The sequence below is a fragment of the Wyeomyia smithii genome, chromosome 2 (assembly GCF_029784165.1).
Source record: "Wyeomyia smithii strain HCP4-BCI-WySm-NY-G18 chromosome 2, ASM2978416v1, whole genome shotgun sequence".
Taxonomy (NCBI): domain Eukaryota; kingdom Metazoa; phylum Arthropoda; class Insecta; order Diptera; family Culicidae; genus Wyeomyia; species Wyeomyia smithii.
Genome location: NC_073695.1, coordinates 108977591 through 108997462, shown reverse-complemented (window position 1 = coordinate 108997462; position 19872 = coordinate 108977591). Strand labels below are relative to the sequence as shown.

General features: G+C 37.5%; 1 protein-coding gene across 7 annotated transcripts in view; it reads left to right on the top strand.

The window, feature by feature from the left end:
- LOC129725075 (tyrosine-protein kinase Drl) overlaps positions 1-19872 on the top strand; it is a 516531-nt gene that overhangs the window by 442587 nt on the left and 54072 nt on the right. For all 7 annotated transcript variants that reach the window (XM_055680488.1, XM_055680486.1, XM_055680485.1 and 4 more), the window contains exons 8-9: positions 9005-9206; positions 9513-9672. In XM_055680488.1, coding sequence (XP_055536463.1) covers positions 9005-9206; positions 9513-9672 — 362 coding nt within the window. The remainder of the gene's footprint in view (positions 1-9004; positions 9207-9512; positions 9673-19872) is intronic.

Genomic DNA, 19872 nt, shown 5'->3' with positions numbered 1-19872 from the left:
GAATTGAAGCCGAACGACTTGCCGCAGCGTCGGATTTATGGTGAATGGGTCTTAGAACAACTTGCCGAAAATCCACTTTTTTACCGAAAAATTGTGCTCAGTGACGAAGCTCATTTCTGGTTAAATGGGTATGTTAGTGAGCAAAATTGCCGCATTTGGATCGAAGAGCAACCAGAAGCAATACAAGAATCGCTAATACACCCAGAAAAATGCACGGTTTGGTGCGGTCTACACGCTGGAGGCATCATTGGTCCGTACTTCTTCAAAAATGATCAAAATCGCAACGTTACGGTCAATGGCGCTCGCTATCGCGCGATGATTTCTAATTTTTTTTGCCGGCAATGGGAGAGCTGGGTCTTGTTGACATGTGGTTTCAGCAAGACGGAGCAACGTGCTACACATCGCGCGAATCGATGGACATATTGCGGAATGAGCTCGGGAGCAATTCATTTCACGAAATGGACCGGTGAATTGGCCGCCTAGATCATGCGATTTAACACCGATAAATTATTTTTTGTGGGGCTACGTTAAGTCTCTCGTCTATGCGGATAATCCAAACAATTCCACCCTTGAAAGACAACATTACACGCGTTATTCACGAGATACCAGCCGAAATGCTTGAAAAAGTAACCCAAAATTGAACTTTTCGTATGGACCATTTAAAACGTAGCCGTGGCTAACATTTGAATGAAATTATCTTTAAAAAGTAAATGTTATTAACGAATTTATCGGTTCAAATGAAGATTTCATACAGTTTTGTATTTTTTATGCGTTTTCTTATTAAAGAAAAACCAAATTCTGAAAAAATCACCCTTTATTTGGATATCAAGCTATTAACACACTCATACTTACATGGTAAAGTCTCGGACGCTGAAGTAAGACTGCGCACGCGAGATGTGTTGGTTGGCTCTTTTAATAGAACTACTTCAATCCATGCATGAAATCGTTTTATATCGTCCTTAGAAACAAATGCATCGAAAGATATTCCCGGTGTATACTGTTGCTTGCATTTCGGAACGTAGCAAATCGTTCGAACCTCTGGCATTTCTTTTATGTGTTTCCGTATTAGATTCCATATTCGCTTCACAGTTCGCGACTTTTAGGCACTCATATTTTTGGTGGCACATATTTCAGAGAAAGGGAATTTTGTGCATTAGACTCTATTGCACGCACCTCTTACAAATAGTACATCTACTACAGTGGCGACAAAGCTGACGGAGCGTCAAATTCGTATTGCTGAGGAATCAAAAAACAAGAGTCATCCGGGGAAGGCCCGTAGATTACCGTATATGCATGATAAGAGTTAAGGGCATATTCTTAAACTACAGATTAATCAACACCTATGCACCGACAAGCGAAAAATCCGATGACGTCAAAGATGAGTTCTCCGAAAAGCTTGAATCTATGACGAGTGCCCAAAGCTCGACGAAAAGTTGTCATCGGAGATGCAAAGGCATTGGTTGGAAGGGAGAAATTTTTACGCCCTGCCATTGAAAGGTATTAGGACGACAACCTGCTTACGGATAATCCAACGATTGCAGTCAGCTATATGGTGCTCCTTCAAGTGCTATTGAACGGTGGGGAGCAGGATGAGCATAACAAGCTGTGGAGCCACCAACACAGGAGGAGGTTAAAAAGACGATGAGTGAGCTAAAAACGGCAAGGTCGCTGAGCAGGATGATGTCTCGGCCGAACTTCCAAAAGCGCGAAGTGAGCGGCTGTATTATGCGATCCACCAGATCATACTGAGGATCTGGGTGGATGAAGAAATGCCGACTGGTTAGAAGGCCTCATATGCCCAATCTACAAGGACTATAAGGCAACTATCGAAGCATTACGTTGCTTAACTCCGTATATAAAGTGTTCTCTCGAACCCTGTTCTACAGATTGATGTCATCAAGTGGATTTTGTCGGTGAATACTAGACTAGTGTTCGATAGCGGCGTCCCTCTACGGATCAAGTTTTCATCCTGCGACAGACTCTCGATAAGTTCCGGGAATGTAACTTGCAGACTCACCATCTGTTTTTAGAACTCAAGGCGGCATTTTTTTTTTTTATAAGATTTGGACCATTGCGACCATTATTTTGATCTTTTGTGGTATTCAAGGCGGCATACGACTCAGTGAAAAGAAACGAGCTCTGGCGGATTATGCTGAAACATGATTTCCCGACGAAACTAATTATGCTATGTCGTATGACGCTGGATGAATCTAAATCATACGTGCGGATAGCTGGCGAGATATCAGTCGCGTTCGTAACGTTAGATAGGTTGCAGCAGTGGGATGCGCCCTCCAACTTAATTGGAAGATAGAGTGTGGCGCAGGCACATGAATCACGAGTTGCTAAGATAGTAAATGTAATCTCTAATTCGTTTATCCCTAGTACCGGTAAACGGTTGGTTGGCCAGCAAAGCAAAATAAGTAAGCAAGTATTTTTCAACCTAAACATAAAAAATGGAAAACCAAGAACCAAGCATAAACTTCTGAGTTCAAAAAAATAACTTCATCTGAAAATTCTACTTTTATCTCCTATTTTGGAATGTAATTATGCGCGAAAATCACCACACTAATAATTATTTATACACACCAGTTTCCTGTTCACTCATGTTTTTATCGATATTCGATGTAAAATACGGCATGTGGAGCATGGGCGTAGCCAGAATTTCAAAAAGTGGGGGGCAAGTTCTTCAAAATTTTAGAAGTAGAAAATGGTATTTTGAAAAACATAAATAAATACTAGTACTTAGTGATTGTAACATTAAGGCAACCAGTGAAAAGTTATCCTTGACATCAGAGTGGAAAATTTGATTGTTCTTTGTCCAACTTCGAATAGAAATAGATGTTCTTTAGTAAAAACTCTTGAATTCTTTTAAACCTTTGGACATATTAGTGATCAACACTAAATTTCTTTTTTATCAACACTTAAATAAACTAAACTGTAATTTAATTTACACTAAACCTACCGTAGAAGATCACAATAACAATGTCGTAAACCAAAAACCATCTTCCCTTTATCCTCCACAAATCGCTCCAGCGCTAATTCAGTAATTTTTTTACGATTGTTGTTAACCATCTGCCGATGAACACTTAGCGAGCAGAGAGCACTCAACCGCTGTCCAACCATTGTTGACCTCAGCCAGGGGTGGCATTGTGCAGCTCGATTCGAACGATTTTCGCTATTTTCGAGTACGACACATACTGGCAGTTTGTTTCAAGCTCAAAGGGAGCTGTCATTGTCACTTGTCCTTCGGCTCATCTAACCCTCAAAGTCGAAAAAATACGGTTGCTACGGTTGAAAGCGTTATTATCACATGACGATTGAAACTTTCGCAGTTCGCAGAAATCAATGTCATTTCACAATTAAAAACAATCTGTTCTTTTTCCTCACATGTTCCCAAGGCTGATTATTCGTGGTCATGTTTATCTGAATTAGCTACGCAAAATTAGAATATATATGACGTAACGAATGAACAATATAACTTATCCGGGGCGCTTAGGATTCTTCCGAAAGTACTTTAATATTCAAGAGTAGAGTGGTCGGTATTACCGACTTTTCGAAAAGCCGGTTTTTCGGTATTAATAAAAATAGAAACCAGTCAAAAACCGGTATTTTTATTTTTTTTCGGATTAATATAAACTAGGGGCGACTCGTCTCAGCGTCTCAGGTTGCACCTATGAACGTGTCGCTGCATAATTAGGTTTTGCATTTATGAGTACCTATTAGGGTGGGGAAAAATGATCGATTTTCCAGAACCAAGTTTTTTGGTTTTTTTTGGGGCCCCACACAACCCTAAACTTGCCGGGAGTCGATTGGTTTTGTTTCCGCTTGGCGCATTCCATTTCAAATTTGTATGAAAATGTATATAGGAAAACCTACTTTTTTGCATTTACCTTTCTAGAAAGCTCGATAATGCTCTAATAATGCACTACATTATGTTAAAATATAGTATTTTAGATGCCGAACAACTTTGCAGAAGACACTGAAGAGCTAGAATGTCCCTGAAAAGAGCTATAGCTGTTAAAAGTTGAGTATGTCGATTTAAATGCAGAAAATCTTGTTTTCTGCCAACATTACCAATGCACCGGTGTCAGTTGGATTCCCATCAGAAGTAACCTGTCGTAACGAGTTTATACACTCAACTGGATCAAGCAAACAACTTTAGGTCAATCTTCTAGGCGTAGGTAGAGTCTACAACGTGTTTCAGAGGTTACTTCAGATGGAAATCTGACTGACGCCGGTACACTGGCAGTGTTGGCAGAAAAAATGATTTGCAACATAAATTTTGACATAATCAACTTTGAACAGCTCTAATACTTTTTTGGGACACCCTAGCCCTTTAGTGTCTTCGGCCAAGTTGTTAGGCATCAAAAAACCTACCATCCGATGTCTTTAAACCTATGGTTTGGGCCATTTTGAGCTCATTAGAATGGAAAATGCAAAATAGTTTGTTTTTCCATACAAATCTCCATATAAATTTGAAATGCAATGCGCCAAGCGAAGACAAAACCAATCGACTTCCGATAAATTTAGGATTGTTTGGGGCCCCGATTAGAACAGAAAAAATCTTGGTTCTGGCTTTCTGTTATCAAGTTTCGGTTTTTCCATATAACGATTCCCCACCCTAGTACCTATGTTTCATTACGATCCAGGTTTTTTTTTGTAAGATTCGGACCATTGCGACCATTATTTTGATCTTCTGTGCTATATGATCTAGTTACAAAGAATTCAGTGTTATGATCAATTTCGGAACTAATATTACCAAAACAACATGCAGATTTTTATTTCAATTTTCTTTCACATGGCCATACTTAGTTTTACATGAGTGAATAACTTTAAAATTCTTAGAGAAACAATATTTAAAACTGTTGAGAAGAGTAAATGAATTAAGAAGAAAATGAAATGACGGTCAAACAAGAATTTACATTTTACGAATCCGAAAGAATCGAAGGTAAATACTTCTATATTCTGTTCGATGCTCTTTAAACAGGTCGTCCAAGTTAAGTTGAACCTCTGAAAGTATTTTTCTCAGCTAGAATCATTTCTAAAAAAATCCGCTGCAGTTTGGGCGACAAAGCTTTAACCATGCTACAGCTAATTAAATTTCATTTTTTAAAGGAGCAGTGCTGAAATTCATCATTGATTGATTATTTCATCCTGTAAACACTTTGTATCAGGAGCAACTTGTCTAAAACTATATGCAACCTGTAAAATGCACACGGGAACGCCAAACACAAAAAAAATCTAATCAAAATTCATAATCATATATTATTATTTTAGTTTTACCTTCAAAAAGCACAAAACGAATGATGACTTGCGTTTTTCGCGGACATAATTGTTTTTACTGCTTCTTACTGCTTCATACTTGAACTGGTAGGTTCAAAATTCATGAATTGGTTCTGTAAGTATGAGTGTGTAAAGAAATCAGCTGTTCTACTTAGAAAATAAATGTTTTGCTTTATTGATATGAAGTTTCTGACATATTATCGATACACACAAACACATCGTCTGAATCCAAGCAGAACAAACAAAAGTTGATTAATAGGTAAGAGCAAATTAATAATCAATGTTGCTTCTGTCTAAATGTATTTACTATACACACCTTCATGTGATTTGTAACGCCTATCAAGTGGGTAGCATTCATTGGCCTTATAATGATTTATGATTATTGTGACAAGTTTTTTTTTTAATTTTGAGAAAAATACCGAAAATACTAGTTTTCTCGCCTCTCTTATATTGGTATTTCGGTATCCAGCTTTCCACGAGCGGTAATATATTAAATATATTCGTGTCTCAGGACGCTTAGAACTACTGAATCAGAACTACCAATCCATACCAAATTGCAACTTCTTAAGTCACTCGTCTATCCTCACTTTTTGTTCGGTGATGTGATATATATGGGAATGAGCAGAGCACTACTGATGAAACTTGAAGTGGCCCTAAATAGCTGTATACGTTATGTCTATAATATAAATCTATTTACGTCAGTGCGGCATTTACAGAAAAATTTGATTGGATGCCCTTTTCAACAATTTTATGATATGCGAGCATGTTTGTTTCTGCACAAAATTGTAACGAAGCGTTCCCCGAAATACCTATTTGAAAAGCTTGTTCCATCTCGTAGCAGCAGAACTAATAATTTCGTAGTTCCTCCGCACAGAACAACATCCTACGGAAACTCTTTTTATGTGAGAAGTGTGGTTCTCTGGAATAATTTACCCACGCAATTAAAACGAAGAACGTCGGAGGCAATGTTTAAAAAAGACTGCTTATTATATTTTAATAACTAATGTTTATATTATGATAATAATTTTAAGGAAAAAATTGTACTGTAGCGTAATGATAGAATAATACTATTGTACAACTTTGTCCCACCGTAATTTGACTAGCAAAAAGACGTATGCCTTGCGTCAATTAGTGAATTTTAATAAATAAATAAATAAATAATAGATCATTGCAAACGAAAAATAACCTCACTTTTCTGACACTTCCCACGGGTTTGTTTACAAGGTGTTCTATTCACTTTTTATGTGATCGGAGTGAAAATGAATGATACGAGTACGATAAAGATGGGAAAATTCTCCGCCTATGCGAATTCTTTACTGTGATTTTTTGGTTTATTTTTGGAAACGCAATTTTTAACAAGAAACTTCCGCTTTTTTATTCGGGCCGAAAATTTTTCTATGTAAACAAACTCGCGACAACTGTCAAATCTCTTTCTTCTTCTTGTTTTTCGACGTCATCGTGCAATGATCTATGGCGGATAGTGCACGCAGCCCTTTTTGACGTTTTCTGTAGGTCAGGGAATTTTCAATCGCAGTAACGGAGTAGAAAATATCACAACATCGTAACGTAGCGTAGTAACTTCAACAAACAATGGGCGTTTTGTTATTTTAATTCCGTTGTGCGCATGCGCGGATCATGATAAACAAAACTGTTTATTAAAGTTGCTATGTTACGTTGCAAAAATTTTATGTTACCCGACCTACAGAAAACGTCAAAATGGGCTGCGTGCACTGTCCGCCATTACCGCTTGTGGAAAGCTGGATTAAAAAAAATATAGAATTTACCGGTTTTATCGGTTTTTGTTTTACCGGTAAACCACCCTATTCAAAGATTATAGTTTTATTAGGCATAATAAAATGATTCGAGCCACAGACAAAAAATTCACCAAAACCAATTATAATCAACGCAAATATCAACTAAAATTGTATTGAAGTCTGTTATTTAAGGGCATACCAACAACGGAGGTTTCTTTGAAAAGTACTCCTAATTAAAACCAACATAGAAACCAGTGGTGGGCACCGCTAACCGAAAATTTAGCGACGCTAATCACTAAGTCGCTAACCGGAAATTTTAGCTCGATAATCGCTAAACGCTAAACGCTAAACCCACATTAGCGGAACTTTCGCTAATCGCTAATCGCTGACTTTTTAATATGTAAATAGTCATATCGCTATATTTATTGCTCGTGTTTTGTAAGATTTGGACCACTTTGATCTGTTCTGGTTAAACAAACGAAAACAATTACAAGAATAACAAAAGTTATTTAGCTTGCATTGAAAATAGATACTCTTAGGAATGTTTTCATAAAAATTCAATTATTACCTGAATCGAAAAAGTAGAACCAAAGTTGTCATAATTTCAAGCGCATTGCAATTTACCAAAGTTCTTGTGCTTGTTCTTCAAAATGCTCCTTTGGCTTGTACGATAACTTGAACTCCATTCTAGGGTAAAAAAATTGACAAAAGTAACTTTCGCAGTAAAGTATGTTCAACTTTCGAAGCATTTTACGTACGCCATCAGCAATTCACAGTTTTTCTAAATATTTCTATTGTCGCTTCTCTGCAAAATTTAGCGAATTATCGATTAGCGTTTCGAAGGCCAAAATTTTAGCGACGCTAACAGTTTCGCCAACCAGCTCAAAAATTAACGAAATAGCTAAATCGCTAACTGCATTTTAGCGTCGCTTATTAGCGAATTAGCGAATTAGCGAAATGGTGCCCAGCACTGATAGAAACACAAAATGTTTTTGTTTACCTACCGTGATAGCGACACTATTTATAATTGTATTTATTGTTCACCACTGGGGCTGGTAGAACCTTCTTAGAATTAAATGAAATGTCGTGGATGTGTAGACTAAACTAATTTCTTTACGCAAAATTCTTCAGGCCATTACAAAATGGACACTTGAAAAAAAAAGTTTCCCGAACAAAAACGTATCCATTCCTATTAAGTTAGGCGTACTTTTTCTAAAACGACTATGCGTCTCCACACTAGTACGTTCTACATGTTTACAATTATTTCACGAAGAGTACTTTGTAAAATCTACACTAAAAATTTGCATTTTTTTTTATTCGCGGGACTTTGAATTGTACGATAAACTCGTCTTATTCTTCTGAAACAAAATTATTGAATTGATATTTATGCAGGTAACAAGTTGAAATGGTAAAAAAACGATAGAACTAAAATACCACCTGACAAATCGCATTTACTAACAGTAAAATATCAATACAAAACCATTCTAAATGAATTTTTCGGAAGCATACATCATTTAGTCAGTTTAGATATTAAAAATCTTGTTGCAGGGTTCCTCCAGTTATGATCCCCTCCGGACTATTTTGCGAATGCCATATACGAAAAACTATTCCCATATCAATTATACTTGATTTAATTAACCTTTGAAAGCCTATTCAGCTTCACGCTATTCATTTACAGAGAATTGCATTTCTCTTGGAAACATGATCCCTCAGAAACTCGCCGACAAGCAATTGCCATCGTGCAATCAGTCTCAAGGGTCCAGCCATTGAGAGGGCGAGGACCGAAATTGATAGATTACACTTGGACAAAAATCCATTCTCAGCCGACGTTCGGATTTAGCCCGTGAATGAGGGGGAAACTCGATTTCTCCCACAAGCCGGGTGCACACAAACACATACTGACCATGCCATCAAATGCACTTATCTGATTTCTCTCCAATTCCGTTTGTCTCCCGTTGTTGTTGCAGGTGTACAGCCTATCGACTCCAGCCCGAAGTATCCATAGCAATAGCTCTAACCCAAAGGACAAGCTCCGGCGGATTGCCGTCTCTCCGGACACCATAATCTGCCAGCAGCTGGCGCAGGAGGGAACCTACGGACGAATCTTCTACGGTGTTCTACATCATCCCCTCGGCGAGACAAGAGACGTCCTTATCAAAACTGTTGTCGGTAAGTTATAGGCGGTTACCATGCAGATTGCGGTGTTTATTGTTTGAGCCCTAGAGCAGGCATAGCCATAGATTTAAAACGATGTAAAATTGTTGCACTGACCTGGCAAGCAAACGAACTTTAGAGTCACCTTACTCCTGAAGCCACCAAAGCTTTAGCTCGAGTCTCTTTTGTTTAATTATCAGTGCGGCATTCGGTGCATTGAATTGCGGTGATCAACTTTCCATGTCCGCATCAATTCGACCTAGGTAACTAACCATTAATCTTCTCAATTTGTTGTTCCTCTTCCTGGCGTTCTACTTTCAGACGGTGCCTCGCTCAGCCAAGTGGCCTATCTACTGTCGGAGGGATCAACGCTGTGCGGAGTATCCCATCCCAATATACTATTTCCGGTGGCAGCTGTCACCGAGCTTTCGGGCCCACCGAAAGTCGCCTATCCACTGGCAGCCAAGGGAAATCTCAAACTGTAAGCCTCTTTCAAACTGGACTTGTGTCTCGCATATCATGAATCGTGATTTTTGAATCGAAGATTTATTGCGGCCCCTTTTCGGGTTCACCTCATGCATATCACCCCCCAATTGTATTCTGTTAAATGTGAGCCAAGTAAAAGCGATACAGCGATGACCTGTAGGAGGAAAAACAGGGCTTTCCTCTATATCGAGCTTTCTTCTTTCGTTAAGTTTCCAACATCGAAAAAACATCTCCGACAAAGTTTTCTGGCACAGATTTCCGGCCAGGTTTTTTTGGTTTCTAGTGTAAAACCCTGGAAAAATAAACTGCACATGCTGTGGCATGGGCGGCGCAGAGACAAAATTATGCAGGACAAGTGGTATCGAACAAACATTAGCATAACAGAGTCGAGATTGTCGGGTGGAACTGTGGAAACTTAAAACTAGATATGTTGCATGCGCTTCGGTAGAAGAAACTTTTCTGTTGAGCCACATGCTTTATGGAGATTTTATCTTGCCAAAGACTTGACAACATGTGCAAACCAATAGATTTTTAGTGTCATTCTGCTCCGTGGCGATGTCGGAGTTTCACTCAACAACGATGGAGTTTCGGCATTTTCAACCAGCTGAGCTTGGGTTTACGACTTTTGTTTGAAATTGAAGTGAGATTATGAGTGTGCCATTGCTACAGTGATTTTGTTTTTTCAGCATTATTAAGATTGCCATTTTATTTTTTTATTATGACTTCTTTTTCCTCATATACAATTTTAGGTAAAAACAAAAGTAAATGAAAATTTTTCTCTGTTCTGCCTTTTTAAATTGCCTTGCCCAAAACCCAACATTAATCCACCTAGCGGTCTGACCCAGCCTTCCCCTTCGAACTTATTATTTGTTTGAATAAATTTACAGGAAACCTCCAATTAATAGAAAACAAATACACCTTGATACTCCTGCTGGATTTATTTTTCACTCTTAATAGCGAATTTCTGGTAGCCAATTATTGTAGTTATGCTTATAACTATATCGAACATTTTGGAAGTAACATGAAATAAATATGTTTTGAATATATGCGTTTTTTTTTGTTCCTGGTATGATCGAAACGTCACTGTACTCATATAAAGGTCGTACTCGACTATATATCATTTGAGATTCAACTTTTTATAATAGAAAAATTTTCCTTGATGAAGTTTCGTTACCCAATGTGGCTTTTTCAGGAACCGGGATAATGCTTACAGGCCGGGAATCAACTCCATACTCCATTTTGAAATCTGATTTTGCGACTTATAATTTCTGGGAAACAACCTTTCATTGCCAAGTTTAATCCAATAAAGGTATATTCACTCTTTGGGTCCTAGAATGTTGATGTTGTATGATGTTGTATTTGAAGTGCTAAAGAAATATCGAAATGAAAAAATTACTCCTAATTTCAAAGACTTTAATCACGAGCATAATAGTACAATATCTTTTGATTATTTAATTTCGTTTTTTTTCCATAACTTTTTAACCACGTATCAAATTGTTATGAAATTTGTTATTTGTACGTTTGAGAAACAGCCCGTAGTTATGTTCAAATAAGTCGTGTTATCTTTGAGTTAATACACGCAAAGTCTTTCCGTATTACTTAATTAGCAATAACGTGAAATGACTCTTTAGGTAACATATCTGTTACTTAAAAAGCAATAAAGTACATCTCCAGTCGAGTAACAACACATACTGTCATATATTGAGCACGTGTTACGGGAGTACGACTAACTAATAACGGACGTGTTTCAACCACATGCAAAATTTTCTCTGGCGAAAAACGCTCCCTTTCCATCTCCAGTCAAGAAACAACACCGTGGCATATGTTGTACATGCGCTCCGAGGGCGACTCCCCCTGCCGCAGGTTAATGTACAGCACTGCTTAGAGCTGTACATTACCTCACGGCAAGATAAGCCGTTCCTTCGATCTCAAATTCATCCGATATGCGTGTATTGGTTTGTTGTACGCATACGGAATACAGAAATTATATGACAAGAGTTGCCAAGCAGCATTTTTTCCCGTCATACAGTATGCAAACGTTGATGATTTCAAAGACTTCCAATGCGTCTTGGAATCACATCACGATTTGTAAATTGCGTCAGAGAAAAACACATTTGCCTTTATGCAAGCTATCTAAAGCACGCTATGAGTGTGCTTCATAGAAACTCATTTGGCCCTGTTTGAAAATACAAAACTCGTGCCCATTCCGAACAACATTCGCAGCTCTGGGCTCACGGTATTGCATATTTTAATTTCAAGTAAACACTGAGGAACGAAACAGTGGTGTCAGACATTTTAGGTTGACGGGTGAGATTCTTATTATGTGTGAATGAAGGGACAGAAATGAACCTACTCGTTGCATCAATACAAATGCAACGAGTGAAGTTTTGCTAACACATGCATTGCAGTTCTTGGCTGTATGTACTCCTGCAGAAACACATACAAGCGTGTGGCCATCATAATTTTTGTTATTTTTTGGTTATTACTCTTTGTGTATAATGTGCGGTCTAATACACAATAAGTAATATAAGGTTACACCAAAGTAGCAAAATGTTCCCCGTTTGTGTTGGGTGTAGACTTTCGTTGCTTTCCGAATTTGATACATAACGGTTGGAATAAAAGGAAGATTATAGTTAAATGAAATGGCAATTAAACCTTTCATTTGACACTAAGATTGTTGAAATTAGTCCAGCCATCTTTGGGAAAACGAATGAATTTGAAAAGTCATCGCTACATGTTTCTTTTCACAACTTTCGGATCACATGCCTTATCAACATAAAATTCTTTGGTTTACCCTTAACTAGCCCGTGAATTTGGTACCAATATTATTTAAATCGGTTGTGTAGTTTTTGAGATAATGAAGTTTCGTGATTTTCACATTTTGATACACAACAGACAAAGTTACAGTCCGATTACAATGAAATTCAATAGGGTGTTATGAGGCAGCTAGATCTTTCATTTAATATTTGTGAAAATCGGTTCAACCATCTCTGAGAAAAGTGAGTGAGTTTGATTATTCTTCGGAATATGTTTCTTTTCTTAGCTAGATTTCACATTTTTAAACATAACAGGCAAAGTAATAGTCCGATTGCAAAACAAATCAATAGGGTCTTTTGGGGAAAGTAGACCTTCCGTTTGACACTGATTTTATGAAAATCGCTCCAGCCATCTCTGAGAAACATGAGTGAGATTAAACAGTCTCCAGAACACGTTTCTTTCCATAACTTCTGAACCACATATCCAATCTTTATAATATTCAATAGTCAAGGGTTTTTGGGTAGCCCGTTTATTTAAAACCAATTTTGTTAAAATCGGTTGTGTAGTTTCTGAGATAATGATGTTTCGTGATTTTTTTCATTTTGATACATAACCTCTAAACTAAAAATCCGATTAAAATAAAAATTTAATAGAGTCTTATGGGGCAACCAGCAGGGCCGTCGTCACACTATTTTCTCAAGTGGGTAGTAAGGAATAGGGAAGGTTCTTGGGTGGCCTTCCAGTAGTTAACCGGATCGCCATGGTGGACGAACACATGCGTTTAGGCATGTTTTTGAGTTCTTTCTTTGTTTTATTTTTCAATTTTTGTGACAAAATTGTTGGGGTAGATCTTACGCTTCAGTTTTTCCCAGAAACTCTTGATGGGACCAGCTAGGGATCGCACCATCGCTTTCTTCGAGTAATGGACCGGCGGCAGATCCAGCCAGTACACCGCGTTTTCGCCCCTTTGGTATTTTTTAATGAACGACGCAGCTTTCGGCAGACACTTCTTACTATAAATTTCCCCGTTCACGGTCAGTCAGCGGCTTTGACATCTCCTTTTCGCTGATTGTCAGCTATAGCAGCACCTTCTTGGGGAACTTGGTGTGTTAAATGATCTTCAACTCGCAGCTCACTTCCTTCGTGGAGGAAGTAAAATACGAAGTGCCCTGCCTCCATGTTCGACAGGTAATTTTCACAGTTTGGCCGCTGGCACCAAGCTCCCGACCAAGCGCACGCAGCGATGTACCCACTTTTCCCTCTGTTTTCCTCTTAAGCATCCTTTAAAGCTTCTTATCAGTGCTGGGACTTTTAAGCGGATATATTCGTGATCCGGTTATCCGAAGCTCGGATCACGGATGTGTAAACGAATACTATTCGGATGTCCGGATATCCGGATACGGATAATCGAATAGCCGGATATCCGGATATACTAGCCGGTTATCCGGATTTTTTTCTATCTTTTAGGCCCGTTCGAATGAATTGTAACGCGAAAAATGGCTTTTTCCACAATCCCCCATCCCCTCGTAAGTATTTATTTACATAATTCTCATTAAACTATGTTCGGATACAATATCCGGATATCCGGATATCCGACTATCCGATATCCGGATATCCGGTTGATCCGGATTTTGGATATTTGTCCGATATCCGAGGTGGGATATCCGGATAGTCCCAGCACTACTTCTTATCGCTCAGAGTCATCGGCCGTTCGGAACCGGTTTTTTCGCTGCTTTGATTTTTGTCCAATAGTGCCAGGATATTATAGTTGCCGAAACGGGCGTACCCGGCGTCCACAAAGTGTCGCACGATATCCGTTTTTGAAGAGGTGGGGTATCGTTCTTTAAACGCGCACACTTCTGAATGAAGTAGATTTACTGTTTTCGCCATCACGGTTAAGGCCCGAATACACACGCGGCGTGACAACGCCTTTTTGACGAAAATTGTCAGTACCTTCTTCAAAACTTCTAAGGTGCCTTCTAACATCTACCACCTTCCACTCATCTACACGGAAGGCGCAATCACGCCGTCTCGAATTCCGCCGTGTGCTAACCTTCTTGCTGTCATGCCACCCAATTCATGTTTGTTTATGTTTGTTGGAAGAAAAAATAAAGCAACACACTTCTAGAATCACCAACAGGCGGAACATGATACAAGACGGCCAGCGCCTTCGCCAGGAGAAGGCGACACAAGACCGTGTGGAAGGCAAAATACGTCTACGAGGAAGGCAGTCAAGTACGTAGCCGAAGGAGGCGAACGACTGCCTTCTTCACCAGAAAGCAAAGCTAGGAGGTTCTGGTTGGAAGGGGTCCCACTGGAAGGCGCGATTACGCCTTCTGATTTGTATTGAGGAGGCGTCATTACGCCGTGAGTGTATTCGGGCCTTTAGAGTTCGAGTTATTTTTTTTCTGCTAACTCATTAGTTACTTTGATTCATGCTGCATGAGTTGTTTCGTTAGTGCATGTACTGTACACTGTACCAAAAAAAAAATCGATGTTGAAAAAGTCAAGGTGCTCAGCCCTAAATTGAGAGATGATGTTATTTATAGCATTTTTGTTAATCATTTCGACTTTCTAAAAAATTGTTTTCAGGTTGCCCAAAAGTGATTTATGAAAAAATGACTTTTTTATGCTACAAACCCACTCTTTTGCACTTTTTTTAAATTTGTTCGTTTCCTAAATTTCCTCATATATTTTTTTATTTTTGTGGAGTTGTTCCTGAATATTTTGCATGGTTCTGTTTAGCATTGCATTCAGTTGTTTGACTCCCAGAGCCCATTAAACATCACAAAAAAATAATGTTTCTTATAATTTTTAGATAAAACCCTTCAAAACACGAATAAAAAAAATTTTTGATTAAGAACTGAAATTTTGATAGCAAAGCGGAATTTATGACGAAAATTTACATGAAAAAAGATACTTGATATCTTATCGGAGAGCTGAGATATTGGCATTTTTACATGTGATGGAAAACTATGCATTTCAACAAATATGTTAAATAACTGTTCTACATTGGGAAATAGAATATAACAATGTTCAGAAATCAAATGCATTTTTGAAGGCTGATAACTTAGTAGAAGGTTTAAAAATTCGGAAAAATCTGCGTAAAAAGTTAGAACGAAAATTGTGATTTTCAGTGCCCTCTAATAGAAAACTCAATGTTTCTCGTAAGGGGCCATCCACATACCACGTGGACAGATTTTTAACGATTTTGACCCCCCCCCTCCCCATCCGTGGACAACTGCCCATACAAATTATGAAAAAATTGTATGGACCGTGGACATTAGCCAACCCCCCCCCCCCAAAGCTGTCCACGTGGTATGTGGATGGCCCCTAATATGTAAGAGATAAAAACATGATGTCTTCGGTAAAGTTTCTTGTTTTAAGATAACCTAAAACTTTGTCGAAGACACCTTGCGTCTATCTTATTATGGTTAAAAAGTAAATTTTTTATCTCACTCATTGGTGAATTGATCGCTCATCTTTCTACTTTGTAAGATGCATTTTTGAATATCCTGAAACTTCTCCGAACATACCCTATGGCTATAATCAACATTGGAATCACTATTTAGGAAATTATTCGCACAAACGGCAAAATAAAACACTGCGCAATGGAGATAAAGAGCTTTAGTGCATTGCATTTGTAAAAATGCTTAATTTTCCATCACATGTAAAAACGCCAATATCTAAGCCCCCAGATAAGATATAAAGGATCTTTTTTCATGTAAATTTTCGTCTTGAATCCCGCTTTGCAAAAATAATTTCAGTTTTTGATCAAAAATTTTTATAGTATGTTTTTTGAAGGGTTTTATCTAAAAATTATGAGAAAAATTCACTTTTTTCTGATGTTCAATGGGCTTTATGAGTCAAATGATAGAATGCGATGCTAAACTAAACCATGCAAAATATTCAAAAACAACCCTACAAAAATGAAAAAATATATGGAAAAATATAGGAATCGAACAGATTTGAAAAATTGCAAAAGAGTGGGTTTGTAGCTTGAAAAAGTCATTTTTTCATAAATCACGTTTGGGCAACCTGAAAACAGTTCTTTAGAAAGTCGAAATGTTCTACAAAAATGCTATAAATAACCTCATCTTTCAATTGAGGGCTGAGCACCTGGACTTTTTCAACATTGATTTTTTTGTGCCAGCCTGATGTATAGGTCAACCCATGAATAATAGACAATAAGGAAAAGTCCTGGAGATGTGTGGTCTTCAACAAAAACGTGTGTTTTGTATGTCCAAATGCTTCTTTAGAACGACGTTTTCTTGTAAAATGTAACTTACAAAAGTTAAGTATGAAAAACTAACTTTTAAGTAACTTTTATAGAATACACGCTGTAACTCTGTACCCAATGAAGACAGGATTTTTTTTGTTCAGCAAAGTTTCATATTTTTGCACGTTTTAAAACTTTGCTGAATAAACCATTTCTCTATCTCTTAACACAAAAAAGTTGGTATATTTGATATATTAAAACCTACTGTAACATATGTTCGCCGCATTCTTTTTTTGAGACAAAAGGAGCCTACAAGAGTTTATAGTACTTCAGCTTCAAGGAAAAGTAATGACATCATGATTCCACTTGCCCCTTTCTAACCTATACGTTCTTGAAGTTATTGAAAAAAATAAGCTCAAATATGATATAACTTTGTAAGGAAAAGTCCTGGAGATATATGGTCCCAGGCAAAAATGTGTGTTTTGTATGTCCTAACAATACATTCGTGTAAAATGCAACTAACAAAAGTTAACTACAAAAAACTAACTTTCAAGTAAGTTCCATGTGATTTACTCTATAACTTTGTACCGAAAAAAGATAGGATTTTCATTTGTTCAACAAAGCTTCATATTTTTCAATCTCCTACAACTTTACTTAATGAACTATTTTTCTATCTCTTAACACAAAAAAGTTATTTTTTTTTATTATTAGTACAGGTCGGACTCGATTATCCGGAGTTTTGAAAAACATTTCGCTCCGGATAATCGAACCTTCCGGATAATCGAGCCATTTTTTTTATTTAAATTTTTATTATCTCCTAACTAGATTAGAGAGTTTTCTATTATAATAAATTGTACACAATGCACGTGCCGACGAAAAAAATTAAAAACTGTCTTTAGACTGTTTGTCGGCGTTTGTTATACGGGTCATTCCATACGAAGTGTACAAGCCATTTAGACACGACCATCACGGATTTGGCTCAAAGCTAGGGGAATTATTTATCTAGGTTCACTATGAAAAATTCCCAATTCTGGTGTCGATTGAAATACCCCCCCGCTCTGTCGGACCCCTCTCTTTGTGACAAAGTCCGGCAATTTTTGTTCAAAACTCCGTTTTTCTTTTTCTTACAATTCATAGATGTAGGACGTCCGCAAAATACTGATAGATGATTTTAAAAGAAAATAAACCAAGGAATCCAAAAAAAAATTTTTTTGACTGGAAGTGTTGCCAGATAGATTATTTTTGTATTTGAAAACTAAATTTACATTTTTCGGCAAATGCACCCATTTTTATTTTAAATTTGATAATTTCATCGTGTTCCTTGGAAAATTTCACGTAAGAAACAACTATCATTCCGAGGTAATATGAGCCAATCTCGATATATAACATTTTACGAAAATAGTCGTAAATTTCGTAGTTAATTTATTTTATAGTTTATAGCCGTAAGACTCCCGAAAAATAGTGATGAGTGAATTTTGAAGAAAATAAACTAAGGAATCCAGAAAAAATATTATTTTTGACCAGAAGTGTTGCCAGATGGATTATTTTTCTATTTTAAAACTAAATTTGCATTTTCGGCAAATGTAGCTTAGTTTATTTTAAATTTGAAAATTTCATCGTGTTTCTCGGAAAATTTTACGTAAGTAACACTTATCACCCCGTGGTAATATGAGCCAATCTCTTTATTTCTTCTCTTTATTATCTTTATTTTTCGGGTGTCTTACGGCAATAAACTATAAAATAAATTAACTACGAAGTTTACGACTATTTTCGTAAAAATGTTATATCTCGAGATTGGCTCATATTACCTCGGGATGATAGTTGTTTCTTACGTGAAATTTCCCAAGGAACACGATGAAATTATCAAATTTAAAATAAAAATGGCTGCATTTGCCGAAAAATGTAAATTTAGTTTTCAAATAGAAAAATTATCTATCTGGCAACACTTCCAGTTAAAAATTTTATTTTTTTGGATTCCTTGGTTTATTTTCATATAAAATCATTTATCAGTATTTTGCGGACGTCCTACATCTATTGAATTTTGAACAAAAATTGCCTGACTTTGTCACACAGAGAGGGGTCCCACAGAGCGGGGGGTATTCCAATCGACACCAACATTGGGATTTTTTCATAGTGAACCTAGATGAATAATTCCCCCAGCTTTGAGCCGAATCCGTGATGGTCGTGTCCAAGTTTATTCTTTTCCGTGGTCACTTCGTATGGAATGACCCACACATATATACGTCATAACAAATTTTGTTACAATGATTATTTCGGAGATGGAAAAACGAAATAAAACAACACTCATGTATTTTTTCTATTTCTTGAGTGACCTATAACGACCTAGACGCTCGATATGGACTACTTTGCGGAATTCAAGTCGTTATTAAGTTCACTTGATGAGTTTTGGTTCAATAATCCGAGAGTATCCGGAACAGCACCGGAACCGAGAGTATCCGGAACAGAGCCGGTACAGGGGTACAGGCCTGCTTGTGTTTCTAAGTACTGCAATGATCATGGCCATTATATTACAGGAATGTGTTTCTGCCATAAATCCGAAACCGGTTTAGCAATAGCGGTTGTCCTCATTGGCAACAAAAGACATAATACCTTGCTTTTGAAAGTTATTGAGTAAGAATTGGTTGAAGGAACGACGAGAAAGCTGCCAAAAACGAACTGCCTAAGCGGAACGGGCTTGTACCGCTACAATTATGAACAACCCCGAACCTCCCAATGACCCGGAAGACAAAAGTACGTTATAGAAATACAATAAAAAAAAAAAAAACTCCGGATAATCGAACCATTTTCTCCGGATAATCGAGCCCCGGTTAATCGAGCCCCCGGATAATCGAGTCTCCGGATAATCGAGTCCGACCTGTATAGTAAACTTTTTATACTTTTTGACAATTTGCGATTATGTGGGTCATTTATACAAACAATTGTTCCGAAGACACTAGTAAGCTAGGATGAAGGTGAAAGGCGCTATGGAATTAAGTTCCACTTTTCGCCTTATTGGACCACTGTGCACCGCCGTTAATGATTTTGAGTCGACCTGTGCAAAAAAAGTTCCAGTTATGCATGCAGGAATTTTTTTTTGGTAGAAAGCATTGCTATAAAAAATACTTTTCTTGAATAAATAAAAATAGATTGCAAATCATATATTTGGTAATTTTGAACTCAAACAGAAATCGTTATTAGCACGTGTGTTTGTGAACGAAG